Source organism: Drosophila sechellia, chromosome 3L (assembly GCF_004382195.2).
Source record: "Drosophila sechellia strain sech25 chromosome 3L, ASM438219v1, whole genome shotgun sequence".
In the NCBI taxonomy this organism is placed as follows: Eukaryota; Metazoa; Arthropoda; class Insecta; order Diptera; family Drosophilidae; genus Drosophila; species Drosophila sechellia.
The window spans coordinates 8435094-8457704 of NC_045951.1; the positions used below are offsets into that span (position 1 = coordinate 8435094).

General features: G+C 43.8%; 4 protein-coding genes across 13 annotated transcripts; 2 read left to right on the forward strand and 2 right to left on the reverse strand.

The window, feature by feature from the left end:
* The first annotated feature begins 345 nt into the window (after positions 1-345).
* LOC6604914 (PDZ and LIM domain protein 4) lies at positions 346-14526 on the forward strand. Of its 10 annotated transcripts, none has more exons than XM_032717759.1 (9): positions 346-561; positions 2798-2946; positions 3232-3535; positions 10370-10570; positions 10792-10871; positions 11444-11515; positions 13188-13347; positions 13872-13910; positions 13979-14526. In XM_032717759.1, exons 1-9 carry the CDS (start codon positions 361-363, stop codon positions 14063-14065), a joined length of 1293 nt encoding a protein of 430 aa, XP_032573650.1. In that variant the 5' UTR covers positions 346-360; the 3' UTR covers positions 14066-14526. The 10 variants fall into 10 exon arrangements, with proteins under 10 accessions (XP_032573650.1, XP_032573651.1, XP_032573654.1 ...); XM_032717761.1 differs by lacking the exon at positions 346-561 and adding an exon at positions 2058-2343; XM_032717760.1 differs by lacking the exon at positions 11444-11515.
* LOC6604915 (cell division control protein 6 homolog) lies at positions 7298-9845 on the reverse strand. The gene is made up of 2 exons (XM_032717758.1): positions 8183-9845; positions 7298-8105 (listed from the first exon to the last, which is right to left on the reverse strand). The coding sequence occupies exons 1-2, from the start codon at positions 9735-9737 to the stop codon at positions 7687-7689; spliced, it is 1974 nt and encodes a 657-aa protein (XP_032573649.1). The 5' UTR covers positions 9738-9845; the 3' UTR covers positions 7298-7686.
* A 1601-nt stretch (positions 14527-16127) lies between the features above and the next one.
* On the forward strand, positions 16128-19230 carry LOC6604916 (alpha-protein kinase 1). Its single transcript, XM_002029723.2, has 3 exons — positions 16128-16538; positions 16608-16775; positions 18681-19230. The coding sequence occupies exons 1-3, from the start codon at positions 16248-16250 to the stop codon at positions 19032-19034; spliced, it is 813 nt and encodes a 270-aa protein (XP_002029759.2). The 5' UTR covers positions 16128-16247; the 3' UTR covers positions 19035-19230.
* A 1146-nt stretch (positions 19231-20376) lies between these two features.
* Positions 20377-22538, reverse strand: LOC6604918 (nuclear transcription factor Y subunit beta). Its single transcript, XM_002029725.2, has 3 exons — positions 21281-22538; positions 20708-20828; positions 20377-20624 (listed from the first exon to the last, which is right to left on the reverse strand). The coding sequence occupies exons 1-3, from the start codon at positions 22042-22044 to the stop codon at positions 20556-20558; spliced, it is 954 nt and encodes a 317-aa protein (XP_002029761.1). The 5' UTR covers positions 22045-22538; the 3' UTR covers positions 20377-20555.
* Between the last annotated feature and the right edge of the window lie 73 nt (positions 22539-22611).

Genomic DNA, 22611 nt, shown 5'->3' on the forward strand with positions numbered 1-22611 from the left:
AAAGCTGAAAGCTGAAGGCGCTATTGTTTGAATTGTAAATGTAAATGATTAAATCATGATTATTAGATATTGTTTGTATGTAAGGTACTTTGTTAATTATTTCTTTTCAATCGAATTTACTGACTAAAACATCAATCAATGCACTCATAATTACCGCGTCTCACTCTAGCTTTTTTTTGAATGAATAATATTGTGTTTTCTCATTTTCTCGGATTTTTTCTCCGCTTTTATTTGATTTTTCAATTGCCTACTAGTGCACACACACGCAGTCGCGAGCAGACGCGTTCGAATCGTAGAATTTAGCGCATATTTCTGAATGTGCGGAGCATTTCTTTTGTTTACTCTAGTCGCTGGCCAGCAATGACGACCAGCAGATCATCGGCGTCCGCGTCATTCAGTCGACCGGCTTTCTGGAAGGTGCCCGGTTACGAATTGCCCACGTCCTACCGCCCGCAGGCGACCCCAAAACCGCCGCTCGTACCGCTGCCATCGCCCTGCAGGCGGCGCAGCAGCAGCGGACTGAAGAAGCGCGTCCATTTTGCCGATGAGCAAAACGTGTGGGTAAGTCCAAGTGGCCGAGAAAAGTGAAAACCCCCTTTTAAATCGCCCGGCTTGTCAATCATCACGCGTGTGTTCTTTTCTTATTCGTATTCCAATGTATTTGTGGCCCCAATTCACAACAGGCCGACTCAGAAATCAGTTCAATAACATTTCACCCCTAGCGGCTCGTAAATTTGTCAAGCCAAATCTAATTAATTGGCCACTGCTGCACTTTTCGGTCAAGTAAAATGTAGTAAAAAAGTATTTCCATTGGCATGACTTTTATACCATTCGCAATACTTTTGGGTGAAACATTTCGAATGATTTACAATCCGCTCAAGGCTGATCTACAGCAAAAGTCACCCTAAGAACATTACACGAATTCCAATTGAAAATGAAATGAAAACAATTCAAGCCGCAAATAGTAAAAACATTTTCAAGAGCCAGCCAAAAAGTGCCGAAATCAGAATGTATAAAATGAAAAATGAAATGGCAAGCCCTATATAGTGTGTGTGTATATTCAGCGGAAAGCCGAAAGGCAGGAAAAGATCTTTCCGCTGTAAACAGTAAAATTGTTGCCAAAATCGAGAGGCAGACAGAATGTTTAATACAAAGCAACGCCCTTCAACCGTTGACCCGTTCACATTGCTTATACGTCACGTTGGCCGTAGACTTTTCCATTGACTAATGCATTAAAAATCTAATATGATTTGCTTATTTAAATCGAATTGTTTGTTGCAGTTGCGCTAGCACCGCCTCAGTAAATAAATCTAATTACACTCTCTCTTGGTTGCCTCATCGGCAAAAAAGTCTGGGAAAGAAACACTAATAAAATAGTCGAAACTGTCGAGGAAAAACAGATGCCTAGATACTTGATTTTTATGCTTTTTTGCATCAGGCGAGCTAGCTCATCAAAGCATTCGCCTAGATGATGATATGTGGCATTCATCTCTTCAGGGTCAGCGTGCAACTGGATCAAGTGCTGCCCTAAAATGTGGTCAACGAAATGCAGAATGCCACAAATGCAGGGCACACGTCGAATTAAACAATGGGAACAATGGGCGAAAAGGTTTGAGTTTGTGGTGGCTAGTGGATGCTCTTTGGGATTTGGGTATACATAATAATGAAAATATTATAGTTCTAAAAACATAGCTTATATGCCATGCAATCATGCTAATTAACACTACGTATGCGTAATTTGATATGCAGCCTTTTATCAAGTATACGCCTAGTTATCTTGTGGTTATTATGAGCTTTGCCGAGGTAAATGCTACTGATGCTTTTCAAATCCACGACATCCTCTCTGAGAAATTAAGAGTACTCTTAGCGGAAACCCCATTTAACGATTAGGATTCGCCAATCGAATTCATGTTTCTCAGCATGTAGTCGCCGTTGCCGGCGGATATAAGTACATCTACATGTATGTGTATGTAAGAAACAGATTTGTGGCGCAGTGTACTCTGCTGCCGCTGCTGTTGCTGCAAAAAGGAATACGAATTGTATTTTAAAATTAGTACTTGAGCAGCTTTGCGATCGAACAAAACGCTTAACGGATTGCAATTTCGCGCCGCCTGCGCCTCGCAGGCCAGAAAAATATAAACAATAAAAAATAAGTATATATTTTCGGGATATACCATCGCTGGATCGGATGAGCCTCTGATCTTCCAGTCTATCTCCAACATCAGGATGAGCGCCAAGCTGCACGAGTTCGCGGTGGTGCTACTGCGCGATGGCCAGGCCACGCCCTGGGGCATCCGTTTGGTGGGCGGCAACGATCTGGACACACCGCTAATCATCACCAGGGTAAATGGGCGTTATATAACCAGAGAGACTGTCGCCTTGTGGTCGCTTGTGGTCCATTCATCAAAATTGAGCCAGAGCAGAAATGGCTGAGGAAAAGCGATTGGCCTTTGTGCCCCGCATGCCGCTTTGTTCTCAGCGCCCAAATAAACAACAACAAATCAAAATAGCGAAACGGGCACAGCAACAATAAACGCTGCAGCGTTGCCAAAATGCGACGCCAGTAAAACTAATTGAGGCGCAACGGAATAGTCGAAGACAATTCCCACTTTTCCTACCCCCTTTTCACTCAAATACGATGTAAACACACACAATTTGGCGATCATAATTCTGTCTGCATCTATTTAGGCACCCATAAATTTGTGCCAAGGTTGCAACCAGCCCGTTGCACCCTATACTGTGTGTGTGTGTGTGTATAATGACCTTCCCACCCCCTTTTCCAACCCCCCCGTTGCAGGTGCAAGTGGGCAGCCCAGCGCACGGCGAACTTCTAAGAGGCGATATCATCTCGAAGATCGGCGAGTACGACGCACGCGACCTGAGTCATGCGGATGCACAGCAGCTGTTCCGCGGCGCTGGCAACGAGATCCGCCTGGTGGTGCACAGGTGAGCCAGGAAATCCGTGCATCTGCATACAGATGAAGGGGATACCAAAGATACCAATCAGTTCTGTATGTTTCAGATCAGTTTCTTATATTAATTGCTTTAAAATTAAAAGGTTTGAACATGCCTTTTGTCATTCAAAAAGATAGTTGATTATAGTCATAGTATATTGTTATAAAAAACTTAACTTATTGAGCTGTGGCAGCTAATGCATTAAGAAACCTTAAGAACTGACTTTTATTTTGTTTAGTATGTAATATGACAAATATTAATAATTCTTAATTGCAGGGATAACAAAATCGCATACACGCAGGGGGCAACTCAGGAGGCAGCTCCTGGATCGCGAAGCAACTCCACTTTGCCGCCGGTCACTCCGGACCTGTTGCCCCACCGCGGTCCGTCGCCTTTTTTGCCCGGACCCAGCCACTTTGAGAGGGCCCTCCAGTTGCCGGTGGACACCTTGCCGCAGACCGTGTTTCCCCAGCTGAACTCATCCGGTGGCTATGAGGTGCCATCGACTGTGTTCTCGCCCAAACCGACCAGGGACCATCAACAGGACGTCGATGAGGAGCAGGCCGCCATTGTGAATCAGGTGAGATAGATATCTAAATGTTTTCTAAGGAATACAGTTCTTAAAATCAGTTTATTAATTTTATTTGATGGTCCCATTGTGTGTTGAAAACCAATAATCCCGAATGGTATGCTGCGAGTGCTGAGATTTTGATAAATCCTTTACCAATTTTTAAAAAGTTTGGAAGAAGCTACTTAAAAGTAATAATTGAAAAAATTGATTTTACATTATTTTACAATCCAATATCTTGCATCTCAAAGAAATATTTTTTTGTAAGTTGGAATGTTTTTGAATCTATATCTATAAATAATACAAGGTTGCAATAATATTCAATATTTTTCATATGCATAATTCTGCAGTTGACCGTTGCATACTTTTCGGGAAACAAATTGAAAAATGTGTGTAAAATGAATGTGGTAAAATATTTTCCGCGATGTCAATCGAAAATAGCTAAATGTTTAATCCAACTGTGTTATGTTTTTCATTTCCATTGTCAGTGTATGTAGATTTTGAAAATGTTCATGTAAAACTCTTTCGAAAATGTAGAAAACAGTTTCTGTAATTTGAATACACTCAAACGATGACATCAGCACATAACAATGTTGTTGGTCAAGGTTCCATCGCTTTCATCCGCTATATATAGACTTCGGATCGAGGATGCGGGGTGCTAAACAGGAAAAGGCTCGGTGACGCAGTGCGCAGGTGGAAATTGGCTGGGAATCAAAGAAAAACAAGTCAGAATCTCTTACAAAAAACTAGCCCGCCCCCAAAACTCGGCGGAAAATGCCAAGAGCCAAAAACGCAAATAAACAAGCGTCTATTTTCCGAACTATTTCTGTGGCAGGTGAGTGGGGTGCAGGGCGGGGATTTTGATCCACTGTCCGTCCACAACCTGTGATGCCCCGTGGCAAGGCCACTCAGAACACCTCCCTCCTCACTCCATATGTCGCATTACCCTCGGATGGGATGACGCCGCTAATGAATCAAGACACTTGCCAAGGTCGCAATTTGATGTTTGGGAGTGCGGCACCGAAATAAAATCAAGGTGCCTACCTACATGATTTTGATGTTTGACGATTTGTCATACGAAGGTGTGAGAAAATTGTCTCGGGGAAAAGTTCCAGAACAGGTGACCTCCCCACGATGATGAGAGTTGGTCTATTCTCAGCATTATATTGCGAGGGGTTATTGTACTTTGCCTTAACTAATTTATGGTTAATATGTACCTTGAATGCGTTCTATTTGTGTTCTTAATTTCTCTTTGTTAGAGGCGCGGAACGCACAAAAAACCATCAGTCGGATTGTTTATTGATCGTTTTGTTTTAAACAAACGCGGGTGCACCAAGAAAAATTCCATTGGTGTGCTGAAATTGTAGGTGATATGGTTTGGCAATTATTAATATTGCAAAAAGGTTGGAACTTAAAAAACTGAGAATTATAAGTAGAGATATTAAACAGGCTTAGAAGATATGTATATATAATAATGCTTTCTGTAAACCATAATTTTTCTTTAAGTGCATCACATAGTCAAACGAACTGCAGCCTTCGCAGTGGGGAACATATGTATGTAGCACATGATTCCGTGTAAGTTATGCGTTCCTTGGATCCTCCATCCAACTTGAAACTTTTCCAACGCCTTTCAAGGCCAATTACACCTGCTCGTGTGGGCTTGGATCCATACGCCCCGTCAAAATCAACTTCAAATGATATGCCCAATGCCCTGTTTCAATGCCAATTGCTTATGACAGCCAAGAAAACTCAGCACGCCAATGCCAATATAGTTTTGAGATTTACGACCTGGGATCGGTATCTTTGAAACTGTCAGAATTATTAGACAAATTTGCAAATTGGAAATACTTAGTGCCAGCGCAATTTGCCAAAAGCAAACTGTGCAAATCAATAATTTAGCCGCAGATTTGCGAAATATTTCTATATTCACATTTATGTTGCTGCCTGCAGTGGGGCGAAACAATAACCTCGAGTGCGATAAATATTTGTGCCTAATTTCGAAATGCGAAAAAAGTGCTATGTGAAATTGCTCCACAAAAGCAGCAATTAAAACATATACGCGAGATATGTTATATGTGAATAATGTGAATAATTCTCGACTGAGGCGGCAGGACAAACAACAACATCCGTTGGGGGGAGGAAATGGGGGCGGTGTTTAAGGTGGCGCGTGGGCGGGAACCGAGAAAAAAAAAAACAAAAATATAGATCACACCAAGTCCAAGTTTATACGACGACGGTGTATTGTTGTTGCCCGAGTTTACGCTCGGTGAACAGGCTATTTGCACAAAAACATATTTTGTATATTTAGGAAAATCTGCTCTCTCTCGAATATATAGGATTTTCTAGCGGATTGGTATGGGTGCGTGGGTCGAACGGCCTCTGACCGTCAGCACTCGGTTTTCTATATGGTGGCTCACACAGACAGGCAGGCAGATAGACACTCTCCAACCAATACCGAGTTGGCTATATAGACAAATTGGAATTCCGCGCAGTCGGAATAGCAATAATTCGCCAGCATTTGAAAATTTTCGAATCAGTTGCGTTCGGAATATTGAAAAATAAACAACAATAAGACTCGAGCTCGAGCATCCTTTTTGTAGTGAATCCTAGTGAAAAGATCTCCGATCTCACCAGCTGCAGCGTTGATTTAAACGTGACGAAGAAGCAAGTTGCCAATAATATATTACAAAATTAAAAAAAAAAAAATTACTAAAATAAATTAAAAACACTGCGTGATCTTCCATTACGTAACTGCACCTGGCTATAATATCTTTCGTTTCTATTTCGTTCGAACTGAAGGAGTTTAAATTCAAACCCAAAACACACACATTACAAAAATGGAGTACGTTCAGTTCAAAAACGGATCCCCAGTCTACTACAAGGAGCAGCCAGACCTCAATGAGTGCATTCAATACCAAGTAAGCGAGCCAGTGAACAATTAACTCAAACTAAACCAAATTTAGAAAAATGTTTAAAAAGAAGCCTGAGGAACGCGAAAATTGTGTTTTGATATATGAACAAATCTCAAATGAAGATTTTACTATTGGTTTTATAAAAGATACGGATTTAACCCCATTAGAGATAGAAAATAAAGCAAATCATGCTGATATTTATTTAATTTTGAATTACTTTTAAATATTTCGAATTTCTAAGTACGTGGCACAATCCAGATGAAACATTTCACCTTTACCGTCAACCATTTGATCTTGGAATTCAAGTTCAAATGCAAACGCCAGCGCCAACAGACCTGTATGTTTTTCGAGGCTTTTCGCCTTACTGCTCCCTCAGAAATATATGTATTTGAGGAAAAGGAATATAGAACGCCATATACCCACACCTATAGATACATTCATGCATATATCTGGCTGGCCTCTCTGCATATAGCTTATTATTCAAACATTTGTTCGCCTTTCGTCAATTCGCGTCGAAAGGCAACCAGAGTTTTTGAAACATATTTTTCATTGCGCTCTGGTTGTGTCGGTGCTCAATGTAATTCATACCACTCAAATGGGGATATTTTTAGAGCAGAGAGCGCAGGAAGAACAACAATAAGCCAGCAAATAAATAAACAAAATGATTATAGAACAAATTAATTTCATGTTGAGATGGCCAACGAGCCCACACGAATTCAAAAGCACTGGTGTTAATTTCACTGGTACGTTCTGAAAACGCCTCAGAAAACAATGGCAGCAGACTTTCCCTATGATTTTCACAACTTTTGGCACGACCCAAGATTCAAACTTGTGGCGCAGCGAAAGTGGAAAACGTTTTCACTTTTGCGTTTTGTGTATTGCGGAACTATTTAGTTTATTCTTATTTGCTTAAGGCTAATAGGAAGGGGATTCTCTATAACTTATTGGTCAACGGATCGGATTAGAAATAGATTATGGGCGCAACATTTACTTAAATTTATGACACACACAAAGTCTCGAAGATTCGATTCAATTAATAGTCAGAAAATAGCAGAAAATGTCGAAAGTGACCGTCAAATGATATTTCAAAATATTTCAGTGCTTGCGCCAACCACGAACTTTAAAATTAGCGTCAAAAAGTATTCTTATACATATACGTTCGTCCCCAAGGTGAATGAAAATGAGAAAAATGCGCAATTAACCCGCAGTTTGTCGGGCACACTAATTTCCTAGAGGTAATCGTCCAGATCGTCACTTGCTCAGGCAGGCAGTATCGCTGAGGATCGAGGCGATCAGCTGCTTGTCGCTCAGCGCCGCATGCACCTCCTCCTCGTCCCACTGCAGCAAAACCTTGTGCAGGCGCGGCTCCTTCTTGCGCATGATTCGCAGAATGCCTCGGGTTTCGACCAGATCCACAGTCCCAGTGAACTCCGCTTGGTCCAGGGCCAGGATGTTGCGTTTGGCGCACACTCTCCTGTAGACCTCGTGCAGGCGACCCATGCTGATGTCTTTGTTGCGCTCGTTGCGCAGCATCAGCACCAGGGTGCACAGCATCAGCTTCTGCTGCAGCGGAAAGGATCCCTCGATGTCCTCCTCTAGATTCTGTGAGGCACCGTAGACCTTGTTCAGCACTGCAGCCACTTGGGTCACCTGAACGGGCTTCAGCGTGTCTGAAATAGTCCAGATATGATTTCTTATTACACGGTCTATACATTTATCTTTATATACTAAAGAATCGAAGGTTTACCTTGCTTTTCTTTGGCCTCCACCGCATCCTTTCCCTCCAGTTGCAGGGCCTTCATATTGAACTCCTTTTCGCCATCGCGCTTCTGCTGTTCTGCTATCTCGACCACTCGTCGTCCAATGTCCAGCGCCCTTCGCACATCTCCACTGATCGCACTCACCTTGGCGGCCAGCAGCTGCAGGGTCACGGGTGGAAAGACGTCCAGCACCTCCGCCTCCGCCAGGCGAGACTTGAATATCTCCACGATCTGCTGCTTCGAGTAGGGCGGGAAGTGCATCAGTCTGGGCTTCAGCTCGCACCTTGCATTCAGTCGCATCAGCGCACGATCTGTGAGATCCAAACTATTTGCAATGCCCACAAGCAGTATCCTGGAGCCGGGAAGAGCTGGCCACTCGAAGATCGTGTACAACACCTCCTGCCTACTGGTGCAGAGCTGATCAATCTCGTCTAGCACCAACAAAAGCATTCGCTTTGCAGTCTTTAGGTGACGCTGAATGGCCTCCAAGTGATCTCTCTCTGTGCGACCGCTGATTTTGAGCTGCAGTTCGGTGCATAGCTTCTTGTAAACTGCTCCTACACTTGCTATGCTGGTGCAGTTAATATACACACGTTGTAGACGTTTGGAGAAGTCGGGATCTCTTAGAAGTAGCGATAGGCAGGCCGTTTTGCCTGTTCCTGGCTGACCGGAGACATAGAGGCTGCCGGAAGTCTGGCTTTCCAGGTGACTGCTGAAGAATTCACGTAGCTCTTGGAGCTGGGACTCACGTCCTGGCAAGTTTTGTGTCTCGGCGCTGTTGAGCACTCGTCTGGCGTTTTGGTATTTGTTGCGTGAGGGAGAGGGCAGGTTATTCTGTTCGGTTTCCTCATTGGTTTGGGTTTTTTCATTAGTTTGGATTTTATTCGGCTGCTTTGTTGGAGGTTTTTCCTGCTCCTTTTGTGCTAATGGAGGAGGATCCTGCTGTTTTGGCCGTGGCTTTGCCTCATCCTTGGCTTGAAGTTTCGGCTGCTGCTCAGCCTTGTCAGTCTTGTGTGTGGTCGCCTCCACCTCTTCCTCCTGGCGCTCGTCGATGCTGAGCCTGTCCAGCAGCCGCGAAGGACTGATCAGGTGCTGTGGCAGTGGCTGCAACTTTCTCTGCTTCGGCGGCGATCCATGAAGCGGGTCCTGTTCGCCCTCCAAGAATCTAGCGGTGGCCTCACGGTTTTCCTGCTCACGTTTGGCCCGTGAACTGCCAGCTGATTGGGCTGTTTTCTTTGTGCTGCGTGGCGTCTTCGGCAGCTCCGATTGAGCCACCTGCACTTGCGATGTCCTGCGCCTGGAGATCTTGTCCATTTTGTTGAGCACGTTGCGGTTCTCGTTGTTCTCTGAAACGGGGCTGGTCAGGTCATAGATCGCCGTCACCGCCTCCTCCTCCTCGTCGCTATCGGCAAGCACTTTTTTCGGCTGCCTGCGTTTCCAAACTTCCGAGCGACGCGGCGTCTGCGTCGACGGCGGCAGCGGAGAGGCGGCGGCCGCCTTGCTGATGCTACTCAGGCGTGTGGAGCGGCGTACAGCAGCCATTCTTTAGCTTAGTTTATTGATCAGCAGTTAGTTATTATTAAATACGAGTTAATTGAGCAACAGCGTGCGTTAAAATTTTCAGCTGGCAGTCACAGTTAAAAAAGCGCGCAAATTGAGTTTGCCATTCGCCACGAGCAACAGCTGATCAAGCCTGGTCTGACCATCTGGCAGCTCTGGCCCAGAGCTGCCTATCGTCGATCGCTTATCGATTAGCCGCGCTTAGTTACAATATTTCAAACAGCAGTCCGCCTATATTGAATTACTTACATACTCGCGCGCGGACGGCCTGGTAAAAATAAAATGGTCCACGGCAGATAGAAAACACAAATCGCTGGACGTTGAACACGCTTACGTAAGCGCCTAAAAATATTGCCCCTGGCTATGGGATATTTTTAAAGTATATAAACGGGCGCACATAAAATGGAATTTAGATATAGCGAAAAAATTATGCACACACACGCTCGAAGGAGAAATACGTAGCACAGTGGGCAAAGATCTGGTGATTTCTAGAAACTCTTTTAATCTCTGTCTGATTTATTTATATTATAATTTACCGCAACGGCTGGTCGGCCAAATGTGTGCCCCATTTCGGCGTAAACAAAGTCGTTAATCTTCACCGATCCGCATTCCAGCCCTACCGTACAACTCCGCTGGTCCTGCCCGGCGCCAAAGTGAAGAAGGATGCGCCCACGACAGAGTCCTACTTGAGGCACTACCCCAACCCGGCTGTGCGCGCCCACCCAGGACACGACTACCATGACAGTATCATGAAGCAGCGCGTGGCCGACACCATGCTGCACAAGGTGGTCGGTTCGGAAGCCGACACTGGCCGCGTAAGTACAGGGGAAGTCCCTTTAATTACTTAAAGTCACACCTACATAATGGAAAATTACAAAAACTAGAGTTTTCTACATTTAAAATTGACATTTTCAATGTTAACATTTCGAATTCGTGACCTGTAGTCTTTGTTCTAATCCTGTTACGAAATTGATTGTATTTATTTTAAGTTTAAGTGTTTTACTTATACATATTTATGTATATCCCCCGATTTCAGGTCTTCCACAAGCAATTCAACTCGCCCATCGGCCTGTACTCCAACAACAACATCGAGGACACCATCAGATCCACAGTTCCGTAAGTTGTCACCCAGAAATATACCATCTGGAAACTACTATGCTTAGCTCGATACAATGAAAAAAAAAACACTAATATATGAACTTTTGGAATTCGCTTGTCAAATTGAACTTATATGCCTATGAATTACGCTACATATTCTTTGGATTTTGCAATTTACGAATAAACCTGCGTAGAACTCTTCGAAATTTTTGATGCAGCTTTTCTTTTTGCCAGAGAGACAGAGAGAGCCACTCGAAATGCGCCAAGTAGCTTGAAACTAATAAAACGAGTCACGAACACACGATTACGAGTAGCCTAAGGTCCACATAACCCGAAAAATTGGTTCCTGGTTAAGCTGCGGCCATAATCCACTAACCCAAAAGCCACAAAATCAAAGTCGAAACGAAGTTTACTAAACCGATGCACACACGAAATGAGAAACACACACAATTCGAACATACGATTAAACACGAAAACCTGTCCTACTGCCTACTGCCGGATCTCTGTTTTACATACTTTTATATACATTTACATATATAAATATACCACTCTCTATATATCCTATATATATTCTATGTATATTGTTGTAGCTTCGCCACAAGCGAAAGCAATCGCTTGAAGGACAGTCCTTTGCATCGTCCTTTGCCAACAAAACTTAACGGGTAAAAGTAAATTCATATCTTGAGCACAGCCTGATTTCGTTCTTTGATTGAATCCTTTCACTTTCACTTTGATATGGAAAGCACATGAGCAAGAACGTGGAATTGTACCTGAACTTGCCTTGAGGCAAATTAAATTGAATATGAGGAATGTTTGCCAAGTTCCCCGTGTTTTTCCCTGCCTGTCTGTACAGATTAACCCTCGATTATTGTTGTCTCCCGCAACCTCAACAATTGAACTATAATATATGTAGTTTATAAGAACCAGATACAATATCTATGTCAGAACAACAGAAACAACACGACACGAGTCCAAAAACCCGAATGCATGTGCTCTGCTGTCTACGATTATGTATTTTCCATTATATTTCCCAAAAACTTCCTATTGCAAAGAAAAGCTCAAATGATTTGAGTCTGCGATTAGGAAATCCATGCTCTGTAAATATGTGTATTTCTGGAAATTACCTTTATCGAAACCCCCAGCGAACGTTGTTTGTCTTGAGGCTTTTCAGTTTTGGTTTTTAGGACACATGTATGTAAGTTTAAGGTATGGCAAAAGTGGCATAGGTGCATCGGGAAGGGTTTTAAGTGGGTAGATCAGGTGCTGTTTCCATAGATTAACCAAGTTCAACAAATAAACGAACCCTAGACCACTGTACCAATCTAGCTCTTAGATTCTGATATGCTTAGAACTTAGCTGCACGATTAATGTTAGAATTTTCATCGATCTATCTTTCCTGGAACAAAAACGTGTTATTCTGGAGCAACAAAAGCAAAAAGACCAACTGGCAGAGCAACAACGTCAACAACGCCAGCAACAACTGCAAATACTCTATCAACAAAACAAATGATCAATCAAATAGTAGCCAAAAACTGAACCCACTTCTAATAGACTATGAGCCAAATACCCCCTCCCAAGACCCCTGCTGAAAGTCCCCCGCCCCACTCCTTTTCGAACCACCACCCCACAAGACTAATCCGAAACTAAAAGACGTTTGCTGAATTATATTTACGAACTGTTTGAAAGACAGCACTGAAAGTTCCTATTCTTGATCCCCATCGCCATCGCAACCCATCCAGTATTAACCGAACGAGACTAACTAACCACCCTAATCCCGCCCGATCTCAAGGCTTCGACTCATCCGATGATATACATGATAATCTCAATATAATCTCGCACCTTGTTATGCAGTTCTTTTCGATTAGTTTTAATAATATAATAACTAGATCGTAAGGAATTTGTTTATGAGTTTCCTATTAATCGCAATCCGTTTGAGGAGTGTGCAGTTCCAAGACAACGAAGCACACCTATTTGCCCAACAACAACAGCAACAACCAACAACTACAACAAAAACAAAATAATTCTAACGTATTTTGTGCACATCCTGTTTTCTCTTTCTATTCTCTCACTACTCTGTCTCACGCTACTCAACCGATGTAAAAAAAAAATCAAAAACAAAAAAACCAACATATTTTTTATAAATCTCTATTAACCAACAACAATAAAACAAATTAAAAAAATAAATCTTTTGAAAATTTGCGTAACACCAAACAAAAAATCCAACGAATTATTGACCAAAATAACGGCGCTTTCAACGATCTCAATGCAAACCCCCGAATTACTGAAACTTAATCTCAATCGGAACCCGAATCACTGACCACTGCCAACGAGCAGCTATAAGAAAACTGTCCAGTACGATCCCAGGAACAGCGAAACCTACAGAGCCATTCAAGAAGAGGGCGGCTACAGCAACTATGGCCAATCCTCGCCACAGGAAGTGACCATTCCTGTGCAGACTAAGGTCTATCAGCCCAATAGATTGGTTCCAGGAAAGGTAAGATCGTGCGCAACCGTTCGAAAATCAAGCAAATCTCTCAATCAACTCGAATCAGTCGAACTCAGTCAAAACTTTATGTGAAGGCATCCGACAATATCGCTCGATTCTCAAGCTCATCCTGTACAAAGTCTATCTATTTCTCTCTGTTCCTATCTCGCTCGCTGTCTCTTTATTCGTGTCAATGTAACGTGTACAGTGTGTCCTTATCTGGCGGCTTGTAAACGCGCTGTAACGACGACTAACGGGGCCGAAGTAGTGTTACTAACCTGATTTTTTGTCGATCGATCACCTGCTGGCATCGAACTACACTAAACACATCCATTAACACCATCTCTGTGTATACTTTCCAAATCACAAGAAGCACACATCTTTTTGGCATTCTAACACGGAATAATAACATCTAACCAAAGCTCATAACAGTTGAATATTGCATTTGAAAAGTTTTTAACCAAAATTGCTGGACTTAGCCAGAGTTATTAAGCTATATCTTATCTGTTCACTCCATCCAAATGCTATTACAGAAACCAGTATCAGCGCCAGTATCCCGGCCGCCGTACAATGTGAGTAGCCCGGCTTTATTCTCTGTTAACTGAATGTTATACTAATGATGTGTCTTATGGGTGTACAGGTGGTAAACACCCATGATGAGAACATACGCCAGAGCGGCTCCTTCAATCGTCTCATGTACAGCGTGATTGGTGCCACCGAGTACTAGAAAGTGCATCTGCAACACAAGCGACAGCAGCAACAGCAACATCAACGCAACATCGGCAACATCTGCTGCAGTTGTTTTATCTCCTAACATATTTAGCGGATTTTTATGAAATTCTGTTTAACTTACTCAATAAATTATATGAAGAACGACAAGAAATTGTGAACCACTAACAAGCTTGATGATATAATGGATTGGTAATCAATTGGCATCGAAATAAATTTACGATATAAACACCACTTAACGCCGTCTCAACCTAATTACTGTCTGCATATGCAATAGAAAACGTATATAAATTAATTAAATAAAAAAGGAAAGTAAAATTTGATTTATAGTTATGTTTATGTTATGCTGATTCTAAGTTAACAGCCGTCAGGCGTGTTAATACCGAGTGATTCTAGTCATGGAATGTAATAGGTATTAAGAATGTTTTAATTAATAAAAGTGACTTTGATTGGATGAAAGAGATGTGTGTGCATTATGTGGATTAAATTTAAGCAAGCTAATTTACGTATGTCTGAATCAGATTTTTTATAATTCAAGTGTGATGAAATTATACCATGTGGAACTATTAAGTAATTTACAAATGCCTGCACCTGAAATTTACGCTTAGAGTGCAATATATTTTGAATCGAACATTTCAACATGCCGACAACGTAATTGTATCACAATAATTTGAATATGACGAGCTCTTTGTCTGTCAGCCTGCCTTCTTTTAAAACATTAAGTAGGGCCAAGCCCAGTTGAGCCCATAGCAAACCGAAGCCAAAAAGAAGTAGCCAAAAATCTTTGCATAACATGACGCTGCAGATCTGCACTTATTCCATCAATCATTCCGGCAATTAAACGTATTTATATTGAAACTATATGCACACATGAGCCGAGAAATGAGCGTACCCATAAATTTGACTTTAATTTGAATGGAAATAAGTCACTCGAGTGTGTGTACGTGTGTAATGTGCATAACAATCGTCTGCAACACATAATGTACTTTCACTTCACGGCTAAGTAAGCCACAAATGTGGTTGGTTTTTCTTTCGATTGTGTACTGTTTTGCTTTATTTCAAAGCTGTTACAATGTCAGCGCGATCCCATTAAACGGTCAGCTCCCCATTTAACGCCCCGATTCCGACTCCCCCGAAACGACCTTGTCGATTGCGAATCGATGCAAATTCAGGGCGTATCTCATGAGGCATACGCAAAGAGTGCTCTGTGGCAATTGTAATCACGTATCAAATGTTGTAGGAGGACTTATGGGGCTTAATGCCACCATCACATGATCGCAAAGATCGTATATGCAAAGGGCTTGGGAGTGCAGAAAAAAGAGAAGATTTGGCAATCGGCGACATCGAAGATCGCTTGAACCCATTCAACCGCAACGCAAACGCAACGTCTGATTCAGATACAGATAGGCAGATACATATATAGATAGCTATTCACAGATAGATGGATACATAGAAAAACGTTTAGTCGAATTTGGGTCAGCAACAATGCACTTGCTGGATTCGATTTTTGACTCGGCGGGTGTGGCCCTCCTCCGATCGCATTGACCTCTTCTTCTCCGAAAGCCAAGCGATTAATTGGGCATGATTATCTAATGTGAAGCCATCAAGAGAATTGCGTGGAATATAGATATAGATAAATTATATAGACTTGCATGTCGAAGGAGTCTGCTGCATATGCAATTTACATTTGCTCGTGGGCACTGCCTTCAAAAATGTGTGTAAGTTGGAGTTGCACATGATAAATTCGGGAAAGTTTTCCAATGCTAGTCAGCTGCCTCTTTTTTTTGGCCAAGTTAACAGCTGTTGGCCGAGATCACGTAGGGTTACAAAAAAGTAGAGAAAAAACCTTTAACAATGGCCCAGGTCGAGGGTAGAGGAACTGTGATTCGAACGGAAGTGACAACCGAGCTGGGGGCTTTTGGCCACCCAAAAAAACAGCTGTTGTAAATCAGCCAATAGAGTCGCATTATGGCCAAAAAGAGCGTGAGAGAGTCGTCGTTTGGCTTACCGCTCGTCGTTTGTCGTTTGCCGATATAAAAGTGCAATTTGGATTCGCAGCCAGCGCAGATACAATTGTGGCTCCGTCGAGGTTTCAGTTAGAGTTTGAATTTGAATTGAAGTACCAGTGCCCGCGTTCCGTCGTTCAAGTGTGATCTAGTATCCAGTAACCCCGTAGCAACATGCAACTCCTTTTGGTGACGGCCACTTTGGCAATCTGCGGCGTGGTGGTCAGTGGACAACAGGGCGTGGATCCCGCCTACTTGAGGCAGTACTACCAGCAGCTGCAGCACCAGCAGCAGCAGCAGCAGGCTCAGCCCCACGATGGCACGCCCATTTTCGAGCAGAACTCGGAGCAGACGCAGCAGTACGTGAACTCTGGCCAGCAGATCAGGATTAAGGATACGGTGGCGGAGCAGATTCGGGCTCAGCAGCAGCAGGGATACGTGGCTCCATCGGTCAGGGATTATCAGGTGGGTTTGCTTACTTACTATACATATAATCTAGATGTCTAGATTGTTGGATCTACAACCTTTTCACAGCAATATCAGCCTCAGCAGGCCGCCTACCGTCCACCTGCCCAGGCTGCTCCTCAGCCACCACGCAGGATTCAGCAGTCCTCCTACCAGGCTCCTTCCACTTCGATCCTCGGCAAGGGACAGCACAAGTTGTCGCTGCAGCAGCAAAACGAGGAGGAGGAATACGATGACGTAAGTTAACAGTACACGTAAAACAATATGACTATTTTTCAAACAAATAATGAGGTACGGATATGAAAAAGATATGTGAAATGTGAATAGTTCAACAGATATTTATGAAACCCAGTGATCAGCTAAAAGTAACCAGTTTAAATCAATTTGCAAAAAGAAACAAGCTCAGTTAATTTAACACACAGCCGTTTTGATATTTTATATCAAATTGAAATCGATCCTCTTTTTGCGGTGCACCCAGCTGGAGTTCGAACTCCCATTCGAGTGGGACTTTCGCGCACTTTCCTTTTCGCTTCACTGCTGCAGCAGCAGCAGCAACAGCAGCAGCAACTGCAACTGCAGAAACAACAACAACATAATTACAATTGAAGCATGCAATGGCATTGGGGGATGGATCGGGGGAGGGCAACTGTGACTCGGGGTTCATTAACCACGCTCAGTGTGGCAACAGTGTGGATTTGGCCATGGCCATATGTGTGTGCATTGCATTGTGCATGTTCATTGGCCCGGGTTCGCTCCTGGTCCGGTCCGTTTGGCCACTTAGCCACCGGCGATTGTTTATGGCCTTTGCATGCGGAAGCTGGCGAATATCCGTTACCAAAGTGACCATAATCCATCAGGCTTAATGCGGCGGCAAGCCAACGAGATGGGGTTAAGGTGCTCAGTTGGCGTGTCATCCTATTAGCCACTTAAAATTTATGGCCCAAAACAGGATTTGATGGGTTTTGTCAAGTAAAATGTTACATGTTATTTAATTTGGTATTTCATCATCCTAAAACTAAGATGCAAAAGAGATTAGTAAACACTAGGGAAATGGAAATCATCACATGTATTGATTAAAACACAAAAAGAGCTGTTATATTAATCATTACAAGTGATTGCAATTTACAGTTTACTGTCTCCGCCAGACAATCACTTTCAAATGCGACCCATTTACCCCAATCCCCACTCCGTGGCCAAAAGATCTGCAACTCCGAGCCCAATTCCCACAACAATGAGCTCCAATGGACATGGCACGCATTAGAACCGGCTTGCAAACAGGCTTTGCCTTTCCAATTTTTGGCCTGCAGTTCTGTGGGCATTTAAGCTCATTGTTTTTCGGGCCACGTCAGGCCTTAAAGGCTACCTAGAATAAAATAACGAGGAATCGATTTGTTGCCACGCCCTAGAGCCACGATCTTCTTGTTACCTTAACCCAGTTGCCAACAATCTTAGATCCGATTGTCTTGGCCAACCGAAGGTCTTGCTGCCATTGGATCCTCACAAGAACTAGGGGGAAATCGCACCAACCTTGTGCATAAATTATCCAACGCCTCGAGGTTTTTATGTGTGGTTATTCCATCGTCTGGTTGCATAAACATAATCCGCAGTCATCGGATCGATCGTGTGATCCGCAGCCGCTGCAACGGACCGGCACTTTGATTCCGTGCGATCGGACCATTAAAATATGCAAGCGGCTCCAAATTACTTTCACTTGTGCGTGATCTGGGATTGGGAGTTTGGAGTTGCACAGCCTACGCGCATGCGCCTTGGGGCGATGAGGCAACACCATCGTCTGGACACGTTTTTTGGGCCAGCCTCAAAACTGGGTCAGCACCAGGTTGCAGTACGCATTTGAAGTCAGCATCGAGCGCCACCCCACCCACAAAGTGCACAATCTGATCGATACTGTTTTCATTGCACCATTTAATCAGTTTTCAATGGTCAATTACTTGGCAACCATATCTTTCAGTTAATATTTATGAGATCATAACTTTTTATTATTGCCTTATAAGAGAATAATATTATACATGTGCTGAAAGCATTTGCAATTAGATTACTAATTACTCATAAATCATATTAAGCAATAACTTTAGTTATATAGCCTCATCTCCTAACTAATGTCTGACTAATAATGTTTTTTAGCAAAACTCCTCGTATCAGTTTGGCTTCGATGTGAAGGACGACGAGTTCACCAACTACCAGAACCGCAAGGAGATTCGCGACGGTTCGGTGATCAAGGGCAGCTACTCGGTGGTGGACTCCGATGGCTTCATCCGCACCGTCAAGTACACGGCTGATCCCAAGGAGGGATTCAAGGCCGAGGTCATCCGCGAGCCCACCGACATCGTGGTGAAGATCCCCACTCCCCCGCCGCCGACGCAGTTGCTCCGCGCTGGAGGCCACAAGGCCCAGCAGGAGTACAGCTCTGGGCCCAGCAAGCAGCAGTATCAACATCAGCAGCAACAGCAGCAGCCACAGTACCACCAGTACCAGTAGGGGATTCGATTAGAGCATTATCCAAGATCGATGACTCTTGTCGAAACACTCTTGAAAGTTCCGCAAGTCCATGTAGTTTGTAAATATGCCGAGACTCGATTGGCACGAGATTATAACATTATTCTATTTTATGTCATTCATTTAGGTTCGACTTTCTTGTTTAGAATATTAAATTAAAAGTTTCAAAAACTTTAAATGTGTCATGAAATATTTTTTTTGAGGGCTGATTGCCAATTAAATATCTTAAGACCATCTTAGACTCCCCAAATTGAGGTCACACCGCTGTCTGCCAACTCGAAGGTAAACAAATTTTATTTGCGTATAAATCAATGTCCTAACCCCCGAGCAATTGGCAAAGTTCAGAAAGGACGCGGACCAAGAACCCAGTGACAACACCCAAAAGGCAGATCTAAAGACAACCCGTTCGGGCAGTCGCTGACAAAGGCCATCTAATGGAAGTTCTCACAGTGGATCGTGGTCACCGAAGACACGGCTACGGATTCGGACCCGGCTGGACCGGTCAGACCGGTTGTCCTTTGGGAACTCACGCCAAAAGCAATAGGAATAGCAACAGCAATCGCAATCGCATCGCAGTCGCATCGCAGTGTCCTTCTGCAATGTCCTTGCATAAATTAGACGAGCGTGTGAGAACTTTGAGCAGTCGAATATCCCCGGCTTTGATGACCTTATCGCCCAAGAAGAAGAAGACGGCCGGCGATTACGAACCGGTTCTGGACAGTCTCCAGATGATGAGTTGAGGTGCGATGACTGACAGCCAGTCGGGATCGCTTCGCTAATGACCCGCATAGCGGGTCAAAGGGCCTGTAACCCATTTACATATGTAGGTTCGGGGACTAAATATTGATCTGATGCAAGGATCCCAAACATGTGCGTGGTCATTCACGCCGTGAATATTCCAACAAACAACTGGACATTAGTCCAGGCCGCCGGGCATTTGTGTCATTTGCTTGGCCGTCTTTGGATGGATATGCAAATGAGGCGAATGCAACCCCCGAGGTTACAAGATAATACCCTCACACATCTTCAACCCCTTCGTCCTGCTCCTTGGCAGACGCATTTACATATCCTTAACGAGCGACCCGCATGATGGACCGACCGACCGACCGACTGTCTTGTCCTGTAAGTGAAGTAACTGCAGGACATTCGGGTCACTTCGAGGAACCAGTTTCCGGCTAAAGGATGGCCCGTCGCCAGTTGACCTTTTTGTATGGCCCGGTGCCCGTTGAGCTTGTGTAACCGGTTGGACAGTCCACTTTTCCGGAGCGGCGTGAGAAAATCTCACATCTCGAAGATGACCTAAGACAAGAAGCTGAGCAAGCTGCATTCGTATGCAAATCTTTTGCAGTGCTCATTCCAATTTCACGCCAAATCATTGCCCTTAAATAAATAATACGGCAAAATTATGAAAAGTCACGATTTATGCGAGTTCGCATGGGTATGTACAGAGAGTTTTTGGGGGGAGGGGAAAATGGTATGGAGTATGCAAATCGAGGTCTGATCTCAGAGTTTTCCCTGCGCCATGTCCCAACGATGTTCGCCGTGGCCTCCTTGACGATCTGTCCAAATCACCTAAGTCGATCGAGTGGTTAAGAGGGAGAAAGTCTGGCGAATTATCTGGAAATTTATTGAGTTGGCTCTTAAGCTCGACTCACCTCGCCCTTGTAACGATTCGTGCCTCGCTGGGATTCAAAGCGCTTTTCCTGGGCCTTCGGATGCTTCAGGACGTGACCATGACTCCGCGAATCGGGAGGATCAATGCGCATGAAAATGTCACTATGTATAGTTATTAAAAGAAGGAAAATAGTTCTAATTAATTTTCTGAATCAGGAAGTAATTGGGCTTGTCCAATTGTTAGTTTTAATTGTCTAAATAACAGCCACCATTTTGTCCAACATGTATTACTTACTTTTCACCCTTTTTTCTATAACAATTTTCCTACAAAAAAACTCTTGGCACTACTTGTTAAGTTCAAAAGGGTTAACAACCACCATTTTTTACTAGGAAAATCTTGTTATTTAATAAATAACTGAACCACCACCGTTATTTCGTGATAATTTCACCCAGATTCAAGCCAAATTCTCTGACTGAATTGCATGAATATGTATGTTAATAAATTTGTGTTATAAGTGGATAATTGATTTTAGGCATGAAGTGCATGTTAAGAGCTATTCCAAAATAATGAGCAACCACCACTTTTCAATTATTTTTCAACCCAATCAACTTACTGAAAGTACTTGGTTTCCTTGGCACTTCGGTCAGCTGAACTTCTGGTTTCGGCCACATCCGTGTCCAGATCCTTGGCATACCGCCTGGGTCGTTCGGTCTGGACATTTTGTGAGGGTTGCTGCTGCTGCTCCTGCAACCTGGCAATGCGAGGTGGAATCACATGCAACACATCGCTGGTAAAAAGAGCCGGTGGCACATTGTAAAGTTGTTGCGGCTGCTGCTGTAAGTGTTGCTGTTGCAAGTGCTGCTGCTGCTGCTGCTGCAAGTGTTGTTGCTGCAACTGCTGCTGCTCCTCGGCGCGTCGTTGAGGTTGCTGCAGCGAAACCCGCTGCACCGGCAGATAGTTCCCTTCATATCGATATTTGGCCAGCTCGGCATGCGGAGCGATGGTCCGCTGTTGGTACTGGACACTCTGCTGCGGATACAGGGGCGGAAGGGGCGCGGCAGGAGCGGGCAACTGCTGCTGCTGGTAATCCAAGCCCAAGGGCTGATAACTGGGCCGATAGTTGATCAGCTGAAAGTGCGGCGTCTGCTGCTGGAAGTGAATCGCCGGCGGAGGAGCCGGACTATAGCCGCCCACAATGGGAGTTGCAGCTGCAGCATACTCAAAGCGACGAAGACGCGGTGAATCGTAGTACAATTGTCTGGGATGGTAGAAGACATGTGGCTGCTGCAACAATGCCGGCGAAACGAAAAGCAACAATTGCAGGAGCAACATTTGCATCTTTAGTACTCCGTTTAACTTCGCAATTGGCAGATCCATCGCGTTGCACTCTCGTCAAATTTGTGGCAGCATTTTGACAACAACATAGCCATTTATAGTTGGCCACTCTTCTGGGCTTGGCCAAAAGCCGGAAGTCACTTGCCCAGCAGTCAGCGGTGTGTGAAATCGATCGACGCTGCTGCCCCGGATTGTGCAATGCTCCAACGGTCAGCTGCAGGGCTTATATAAGATATGGCAAATAAAATGCGAGAAAATTGTAAAATAGAAAAAAAGATAAAAGAGGAAAATCAGCTAGACTGGCGGGGATGAGACCTAGAATCAAACTGCTGGCAGCTGGCGGCCTTAGCCATCATCAAGGTCAAAAGCTTGGGCTATTTAGCATACAAAAATTGTGTTTTGGCAAACTCATTGTCAACATCTGGAACTTGGAACTTCCGTTGACCGTTAGAGCCGGCCATATCCAGTTCTGGTTGATGCTGATTGGTGGAACACATATCCTGACAGCCTGTTGCTTCTTGCAAGGGGTTGAAAGCCTACGATGTGACCTATAAGCATTGGGCTTTTCAACCCCCTGTCATCATGTTGAAAAATCACCCCTTAAATTCC